General features: G+C 46.1%; 1 protein-coding gene across 1 annotated transcript; it reads right to left on the bottom strand.

Annotated features, from left to right (window-relative positions):
* Positions 1 to 4,890: 4,890 nt before the first annotated feature.
* tmem160 (transmembrane protein 160) lies at positions 4,891 to 8,346 on the bottom strand. The gene is made up of 4 exons (XM_048981723.1): positions 8,078 to 8,346; positions 7,683 to 7,707; positions 7,202 to 7,294; positions 4,891 to 6,938 (listed from the first exon to the last, which is right to left on the bottom strand). Exons 1-4 carry the CDS (start codon positions 8,291 to 8,293, stop codon positions 6,646 to 6,648), a joined length of 627 nt encoding a protein of 208 aa, XP_048837680.1. The 5' UTR covers positions 8,294 to 8,346; the 3' UTR covers positions 4,891 to 6,645.
* Positions 8,347 to 10,212: the final 1,866 nt, after the last annotated feature.

Raw genomic sequence — 10,212 nt, 5'->3', positions numbered from 1 at the left:
CAAACCAATAAGAATCTTATGATAGCATGCTTGATATTTGTAGCTGTGTGATACACGTATGATGTAATGTACTTCATAAAAATGTCTGTTCAATGCTACAATCTAAGCTGCGCTTCTGTGGGTGACAGCATGGTGCATGCTGGGATTTTTTTTTGTGTCATTGTGATTCACCCTGGAATGAAGGGGCCAGGGGGGAACTCGAAAATCATTTCAAAAGTATTCCTTTTCTGTGTATAAAAAAAAAAAACATGGGCCGTCTGATGCATGTAGGTGTCAGCTGGTTCTGCACAGAAACAAGACTGGTATCAAATTGCGACGGAGCGAGCAGCTTGCTGCGGTGCTGCAGCCGCACGGGAGGGACGACAGGAGCCCGTGACATTGAAGGCAGGTTAAATCCTGCTTTACATTCAAGTGGCAGGGCCGAGTTCATTAGTGTGAGAATCAGTCTCCCCGTCAACCAAGGAACCGCATACTAAACACGAGGAACGCAATTGAGGTTGGGGCTGGGCGGGGTTCGTTTGGTGCGTGCAGGGGTGGGGGGGGGGGAGCTGTGTGTTGTTTGCACAGACAGGAATGAGTATTTGGAGTGACCCTCTGGCTTGAATGATAATTTCTCCTTTTGAAAAGATGTCCTTACAGAGGACAGGCTCTAAGCACCGAATTGTGCTGGACGTCTTGCTTGCAGTGCACTGTCTAGTTAGTTATTAGGGTTGAAGCTGCTGCTCCAGTACCTCAACTAGTAAAGCATTACAGCAATTATGCAATGGTTGTGGGTTCGAATCCCAAGGAGCACGCATACCTTGTAACCATACTCTACTGTAAGTCATTTTTGGATAAAAGTATCAGATAAATAAATAAAATGCAGCAGTGGAAAAGGCTCTTCAGCTAGCATGGCATGATGTCCAGGGCTGAAACCTGCCCTGCCAATCGCTGAGGTTCCATGGCGTTGTGCATTCTGGGCGCTGCCTGGCGGCTGGAGTGCCTGTCAGCGAGAATGCCAATTGGCTCATCTGCCCTTTAAACAGGCGTGGCCCTGCAGGCCACCTGCATGCAAAACAGAGCTGCGCAGTCAAAGTCAGCCGCGGGGAACCGGCAGACCCCCTGCACTGGAACACGCCTGGAATAAAGAACCGAACTGCGCCAAATGCGCGGGGGCGGGGCCTGAAGAGAGCAGCCGTAAACAAAAGCTATTTGAGCACCCCCCCCCAGTCGAGGATCTGTGATTAACCGGCAAAGCCTTTTGGGCGTGCGTCCTGCGTCTCTTGTTGCTATGGCAGCGGCAGCAGAGAACAGGTGATGGCATCATCATCGTGAAAACTTTCGAGGTAACAGACTGGGGAAAGCAGGTGAAAATGTAGGTTTGCAGGAGCACAGGGACCCTTTAAAACAGAAACTGTTGATCCACCATCTGAGTGTGGTTCTCTTGTGGAGAAGGTGGATTTAACACCAGCGTTTCCCTGGCTTTTCACCTTTAGCGCTGTAGCAATGCTTAGGGTGGATACAAGTTTCAAGGCTTGATGGTCATGTGTACATAGTATAATGAGATTCTTACTTGAGCACTTCCTTTAAACTGCAGACTACACACAGAAGCAAACAGGTGTCACAGGATCAGTGCTTGGAATCTGAGGTCAGCTCCATGGGGGATTCTGACAGACACTCTGATCAAAATGCAATTTTTACCACAGACATGGTATTTAAAAACACTTATTCTGCATAATTTTCTACCACAGACAAGAGTCTTGCTACGGACACATCTGTCTATATATGGGCAAGTTTGAGGGTCCTGGCTTGAAATTACTACAGACTGAGAATCATGGCCCCTTCTATTGTTGCAAACCATCAATTTTGTTCAAATAAAAGGTCCATTGGTTCATCGAATTCAACAATTTCCCCCTGGGATCAATAAAGTTAACTAATCTAACTGCTAGCTTGATCCATTAAATTCCTACCACAAGCTCTGTGTGTGTGTGTGTGTGTGTGTGAGAGAGAGAGAGAGAGGGTGAGAATGAGCGTGGAGTGTGCATGTTCTCCCTGTGTAAAGGCAATTTTTCTCAGTACTTCGGTTTTCTTTTACAGTCCAAAATACACCTGGTCCCTTAACTGCATGTATGTAAAATTGCCGGCAGATTGTGATGTGCTCTACAAGGGACCAGCATCCTGTCTGGGCGCCCCCCGCTTTCTGTATCACCCTAACCCTACGCTGGACAAAGACGTATGGCAGCTATGTGCTGGCAGCTGCTCCGGTGAATGTCAGGGCAAGGCGACCTGCCTCCGTCCCATTTTGTCTTCCGCCTCGTTTGCACCTACACCTGTTCCGTCTTCCAGTCCCTTGGCCCTGAAGAGAAGATGCCAAACCAGTACAAGCTGGGCACAATCTGCCCACAGACCACCTCTGAATGCTCACCTTTGTCTCAAATCGGCCATTTAATATTCCCAGTTTATTTACATGATTATGTCTCATGTGTTTAGCAGAGAGCACGGAATGTCACCCAGGACCACACAGCCCATGAGGAAACCAAAAAAGCTCACGTAGCCATGACTCTCACACCCCTGTAGTTCAGGGTTCAGTTACCTCTGTTTATGTAAAGGGCCAGCCAAAAGTTTGGACGCGCCAAGCCACCTACAAAGGAGAGTGATGGTGTCACATCACATGACCTGGCCACCTGACCTAAACACAGTAGAAATGGTTTTGGAGGAGTTTAACCAGAAAGTGAAGGAAAAGTGGCCAATGAGCGCTCAGCTTATGAGGGGCCTCCTTCAGGACAGCTGGAAAAGCATCCCAGGAGGCCACATCATGGAATCGACATAGAGGAGACAGTAGGGTCAGCCGGTCCCAGAAGCAGTTGGGGTTAAGGGCCTTGATCAGGGGCCCAATGGTGGGATCGCGCTGCCGACCACGGGATTTGAACTGACAATCTTCTGTGTCAAAAAACCACAAAGCTGTCCTCTCCCCCAAAATAAATTATTTTTTGTTTAATTCTTTTTTGGTAATTCCACGTATGCTATTTTACAACGCCTTTATAATTATTCTAAAATGTAAAGAATAGTACAAATAAACCTTTCTATGGGTAGGTGTGTCCAAACTTTTGGGTGGCACTGTCGGTTTTCTCCGTCTACAGCTGTTTCCAATAACGTGGTTTAGATGAACTGTCGTCTCATCTCCTTAAAATCAATCAGATTTTCCTGTCCTGCATTTTGGTTTCTTTAAAGACTTGCATAACAAAACCATAAAACAGGCCTTTTCCCTAACTGACTGTAGACTTAAACACATATAAGCAGCCAAATAGCTGACAACCTTTCATGCGCCGTGTGTGTGCTTTGCTCGTAATTGCATATCTGTCGAAAAGTCTCTTAAAATCAATTTAAAAAAACTGACAGCTGAGGCAGACAACTGTCTACCTGCAAGGAAAAAGTATCAACCCTTAAAAAGTACAACCTCAAATGTCATTGCTAAACAGGCAGAGCAGTTTGCAGGGTAAAACGGAGGGGGGGGGGGGGGGGGAGAGAGAGAGAGAGAGAGAGAGAGAGAGATGAGTCATCCGGCTTTGAAGAAGTCTGTCCATGCGGCAAAATTTGTTTTCAGCCAGCGAGCAGAGAATGCAGTGCAGCAGCAGAAGCCAAGCTATGCGGCGAGGAAGTCTGGGGTGGAGACGAGGAAGCCATCACAAAGCAGACGGATTCTGACAAACTGCGACTGCCAATATTCTCACGTCGTATTTGTCTCAGCAGACGTGTCAAAACATTTCTGGTAGCAAGCACCGAGGCAGCACTGACCAAAACGTGCTATAAATGGTGGTATAGTTAAAATACAACATTCTGGAATCATCTGACAAGCCCACCTGTCTAGTGGTCCACACACAATCTTATTGAGACCCCCACTCTAAATCAAGTATGCTAATGTATGGTCACCTATCCCAGTGATTTTCAAGCCGGTCTTCAGGGACCCCCAGGCAGTCCATGCTTTTGCTCCCTCCCAGCTCCCGCTCGGAAGCTTACAGGGAGCAAAAATGTGGACTGTCAGGGGATCCCCGAGGACCGGGTTGGGAAACACTACTGAGTGGTGAACACAGAGCTGATCCCCTGTGCTTCTGACTCTCGTTCTAGAGGAATGTAGTTCAACTTCTTCGAAGCTGAGAGGCAGAACAAGTTGAAGAACCAGTGTTTCTCAAACCAAATCCCCTGGGACCCCCAGACGCTACACGTATTTGTTCTCTCCCAATTCCCTGAGTGTGGGGAGGGAGCAAAAACGTGGACTGTCTTGGGGTCCCCGAGGACCGGTATGAGAAACACTGTCTTCGACACCTGACTCCACACCTCCCTGCACTGACGATCCACCTGCCCCGGCTTTGTATTTCACTTTCAAGAAACATTCATGCTTTATCTTTCACAGCCATGACTAGGCATTTCCTCAGGACTCCAGTCAGTAGGGAGCTGGGAGGGAGCAAAAATGTACACTAGGGGTCCCTGAGGACTGGGCTGAGAAACACTGTCCAATCCCATCCAGTCTTTCGCTTCCTGGGATAAGTTCCAGGCTCAATCAGCGGTTTTGGAAAGCCGAAAGATGCCTCTATTCTATTTTCACATGCCACTTAATTTTAAACAATCGGTTTGCTAAAGGTTGATCTGCCACTGACATTTAGATATTTTTCCTCTCAAGTTAAGGCAACCCTGCAAAACACCACTTTCAACAACAATGATGATGTATCTTACTCATAAATGAGCCGTTTACATCCCCGTCTAGGGTGTACGACAGCCTTCTGGCCTAAGGATACGTATTCGAGCTGCCTCTTCGCTAGCTGTCCCATGGCAGTAGCTGGTTAGCCAGCCCTAAACGGCAAATAAGATTCACTCCTCACCCATAAAAGGGAAATAAAAACTATGACAAGAGACTCCACGTTTATGCGATATATTTACAGTGAAAGGTCAGGAACAGAGAGACACACACACACACGCATGCATGCAATAACGCATGCAATAATGCATGCCTCGCACCACTCAGCTACAGAATATACACATATTATCAAGTCACAGCCAATCTCCCGCTGTACAAGAACAAACCAGCATGAGTAAGAAACGTCAGATAAATCCATTCACCTTAGACTGTGTGAGGTCTCAGAGGCAAATTAAAATTAAATCCATATTAATAATCCTAAAGGGAATCCTAATGGTAACTGATGGAAAAGAAAAAAACTAAATTCAAATGGTTCATATGCCAGATTGCAATAAAATGACTTAAAAACCAGTCTTGATTGACAAAATAGCATTTGGGTGTGAATATATCAAGAATTTATACACAAAAAAATACAAACTACTACATATTAATGAATCACAATAAAGAAACATCATAACCCGAATTGACAACATCATTGACTGTTAAACATCAACACTGAATTGAGTGGTTACCAATCGTTACATCCTTGCCTCTCCTCTAAACATGTATACGTTTATTGGATTGGGCACCAGATATCAAATTTCAGCTTTTCCTTATGAGCTGAGAAAACAATAGATGCAATGGGACGCATGTGACGGACAACAATAAGCGACATCATTTATCTTTGTTTTTTGTGTTTGCACAGTCATTTTTCAGCTCTCTTTATGCTTCCACGAGAAGACAGATGGATTTAAAAGGGGCCATCCATAACGGTTACCATGACCGATAAATCCCTGGTGCGGTAGGACATCCGGCTCCAACACGGTGAGAAATGACCATGCGAACCGGACACAGGGGATATAAGGTCCACCTCCGCTGACACGCCGCATCATGGCAGCTCATGGCCCGACCCAGTGTCTCCCAAACCAGTTGTCGGCGCACACTGGACAGATGTACGTATGTGTTTTATTCCAGTTCCCAGAACACCTGGCCCAAGCAATCAGGAGCTCTTAAACACCTTACAGGTGTGCTGGGAACTGGGATAACACAAAAACGTGGATTCGTGCAGTGTGTTCTGTGGACTGGTTTGGCAAACACAGGCCTGACATCACTCATGGAGATTATGCATGAATGAATGAATGAGATTAACACACACACACACACACACACACACACACACACACACACACCTAAAAGGCTAAATTAAGATAAAAAACATCTTCGGAGTACGAATAAAAGTAACTTGCACGTGTAACGTCACCTGGGTGCATCACTGTGGCTCCTCCCACACCACATTAAAATGTACCCCCCAGGGGACGTCACAGTTGAAGAGCACGGCCGGAGAATACACACAGGTTACACTGTCATGATGACCCAGGAAAAAGCCCAGACTTACTGCAGACATACCAGAACTGGAAAGAAGAAAAATTTTAATCTTGGATAGGACCGGAGGAAAAATAATCACTTATATTCAAATAAAAAAACAACAACAAAAGCCTTTGACTAACCTTATTTTATGTACATGATCTTTTCATAGTTTCCAGAATATGTATTACCTAGAGGAAACCCAACACCGCATACAACCACTCCATGGTTGTTGTCTATGGTCTATACAAACACACGCACCCCTTATATATTGCAAAAAACACCCAAAAATGAGTTCCCACCAGAATCTCTTCACATTTAAGACCTGCTGGTCTGTAAGGTTTTCCACGGCAGTGACCCTAATCCAACCCCCCTCCCCCAGGTGCCTAAAGGCGAATCAGCACTGTCGTTCACTTGTCCCGTCCCTTATCCTCCGGGTGACGCTCGTCCCGCCGGTCCCCGCACTCGTCGCAGTCCCCGGGGGCCCTCGCCTCGTCATCCTCCTCGTGGATGATCTCCACCTCCAGCCGGCCGATGTAGAGGGAGACGGCGGAGAGCCAGAGCAGACCCATACTTCCCACCACCATGCTGTTGATCAGCACGGCTGGCATGGACAGCAGCATGAACCGCCGCAGGCTGAAGAGGTTCGCCACGTAGGAAGCGGCGCCGAATGACACGCACACTCCGCCCAGGATGAAAAAGGCTGCGCAGAAGAACAGACACACTCACAGGCGCCCGTACACAGAAGGCAAACTCCCTCCCACTCGGTGTGCCTGCATGTCCTACCCACTTTCTTTCCACAGTCAGAAGATACACGGTTAAGCTGACTGATGTCTTTAAATCTCCTGTAATGTATGCCTGTGTGTGTTTAAGCATCCTGTATTAGAGTAGCCTCATGTCCAAGGGATGTCCCCCTGCCTCGTGTCCTAAAGGGAAAGCAAAGTATAGGGGTTACTGGTCTCTTACCATATCCAGCCTCTCGGCCTACGTCACTCTGTACAAAAGCGATTACACCAACCCCTGTGGCCAGCAGACCATTACGAAACCAGGAGAGGAATCCTAAAATATAAAAAAAGAGCAGGGGTGAGTAAGCAGAGGAACATAGTGATAGCAAGGAGTAACACCTATCGTAAATAGGCGCAATAAAGCCTCTGTGCAGTATTGTAATCCTGCTCTTAACAGATGTAAACCCATATCTATAACTTTTTTTTTGTTGCATAACATAGATGGCAATGAACTAACCGAGATTATTTTCGATGAGAAGTTCTTGTGCATACATGACAGATTTAGACAAAGTAACAATAAAAAAAGCGGGTTTTCCTACAAAGGGATTTCAAATGTCATTTGTTATAACGGGGTTTTTAACCAGCACGGTACACGTGCATTTTTACGGAGGTTATGTTGTAAACCCATGAGTAAATACGTTTCCAAACGGACAAACGTTTACCTGTTTCGTGGGACTTTCTCAGCATCTAAAAAAAAAAAGAACAATCAGACATTATGTTGATAAAGCAGATCCAACAAAACTGTCAACATAGAAAATACGGTAAACACACGCAGACAGGTTAAGGACGTGCAAAAAGCGGGACAGTCTACGTAAACATCATTGTAGATTAATCGTGATAAAACAAAGTCGATTGAAGTAGATGCCCTTGTGGTTATTGTCTGGTGTATGTTTGCAATTTATTTCTTCATGTTTTTTTTCTTCTTTTAATGAAATTAAGCCTTTTACAAGTACCCGAGAAACGGCACAGTGCGGACACCTATCAACCTGAATAGCTGATCTGCGATCAGTTTTAGTACTTTCTTTTCCATTGAAGTCATTCATTTCTAATAACTCACCAAAGCATCTGCCTTGTCCAGCTCTGTGAAATGCGGCTGCTCCGCAGCGCGAGCTTTGCCCAAGGTGCCCTTCTCCCCGACGCGGAGCCCAGGCGAGTCGCTCACCCAGCGCCGGAGAGCCCGGGGGCACTGCGGCTGACTGTGCGCGACCCGGCGGCCCACATGGAAAACTGCCCGGGACAGCCGCCCGCACGCAAACCAGCTAAAGGCCGCCATAATCTGCTCGGAAAGAAAACACGACCCCCGGCGACCCGTGACGTTTCACACTGCAAACGACACGGACCGGAGTGTGCAAGGAAAGCGCTCGCTGCGGATTTTAATGGGCCGCGTCGTCACAGCGCCATCTAACGTCGACTAGGAGTCCCATTCTAGCTGCTTTCTCGCTATTTCACCACTTTGTTAATTATGTAAAAACAAAGCAGTATGTTAATTCATTTTCCTCTTTTATTCTTTGACAATATTTCGAATATATATTTGTTTTTATGCACTTTATTTCAGGGTCGAAGATGACATCGGTCAATTATTTCAAGAAACTATAGATGGCAGCATACACTAACATTTCATGATGCGTTGAAATCCTTGTTCGCTGGTGTAATCTAAAGGTCACTTTAACGTTATTGCGTTTTACTTGGAATTAAGCTGCGGGGGTTATGGAGTTTATATTCATTTAGTACAGTACTCAACCAGCAATTATTGCCCATTTATATATGTTACAGCATTTATAGTTTAACTTGCACAGGCAATAACTTTGACAGGCAACAGTCCCTCAGCTCTCATAGGTAATCCATCCGTTCATTTTCTGTAACTGCTTGTCCTATGCAGGGTTGCAGAGGGTTCAGAGCCTATTCTGGAAGCTACAGGTGCAAGACGGGAACAACCCAGGACAGGGCACCACCAACCTATTGCAGAGTGCACTCATACGTCAGTCACTCAGACACACACACCTATGGGTAATTTGGCACCTCCAATTAACCTCAGCGTGTTTTTAGACTGCAGAGGGAATCCAGAACAAACTCCAGAACAACACAGGGATAACATGCAAATTCCAGACACATGGAGCTATGGTGGAGACTTGAACACTGGTCCAAGGGGTGCGAGGCGACAGTGCTAAGCACTGCATTACTGTGCCAACCTCTCATAAGTAGGAACAACAATAATAATAATAGCAACACCAACAATAGCAATAATAATTGTTTGGGAAGATGGTGGCGCAAGAGGTAGTGCTATTGTTTGGCAACCGGAGGTTTGCAGGTTTGAGCCCTGGTTTCTCCTGACCCCGTCAAAGTGTCCTTGAGCAAAACACTAAACCCGCTTAAAGCTTCCGCCACCGGTGTATGAATGGGTGAATGTGAGGCATAAAATGTAAAGTGCTTTGAGTACTCGTCGGAGTATAAAAGTGCTATATAAATGTAGTCCATTTACCATTTAATAATACTAAATCAAACATGAAACATTCTCTCTGCTGTTCTGTGAATGGTGGTTTTCAATTTGGATCAGCTGATCATTTCGTCCTCATATGAAAACTTTATTGTGATTTATTTCCTTGGATAGCTATTTGAAAAATATATTGATGGAAGCGTGTGACATACAGATCTTGCAGCTTTAGCATGCTCCAGTTTATACCTTTCTCTGCTTGTGTCTGTGCTTCTAAATGGTCAGAGCCAGATGAATCGTGGGTGTCTCCCCTTCCTCTGTTTGCTGCAGCCCCTTTGTCTTGCCGAGTTCCCCAAGGATTTCGCTCGGGCCGCGGCTGCGCTACCTGATGATAGTTTGCCGTGCGAAGCCCAGGGAGGAAAAGCTCCCCTCACTGGGCCAGAGGAGGGGCTCGGTGGAAGGGGAGCCTTTCATGTGAATAGCAGCCACCCCCCCCCACAGCAGACCTCCTGTCATGCAACAGTGTGACTTCATTTATTTCCTAAAAAGAAACCTCCTTGGTATGCCCAGGAGGGTACTGTATTCTCACTTCCCTGTGGTGTAATTTGTCAGCCAAAATGCTTGGTGGCGCTCATGCGTTTATATATAGGCATGTTGTTATCATTTGCCTCTTCCATACCACTTGAATTGTCCTCCGACTTGTGATTAGTCATTCTTCCTGGACCTCTCTATGTGTCACCTCATCAATAAGACTGTAAAAC

Source organism: Brienomyrus brachyistius, chromosome 17, assembly GCF_023856365.1.
Source record: "Brienomyrus brachyistius isolate T26 chromosome 17, BBRACH_0.4, whole genome shotgun sequence".
Classification (NCBI taxonomy): domain Eukaryota; kingdom Metazoa; phylum Chordata; class Actinopteri; order Osteoglossiformes; family Mormyridae; genus Brienomyrus; species Brienomyrus brachyistius.
The sequence above is the reverse complement of the archived record's forward strand: the minus strand, read 5'-3'. Positions and strand labels throughout refer to the sequence as shown.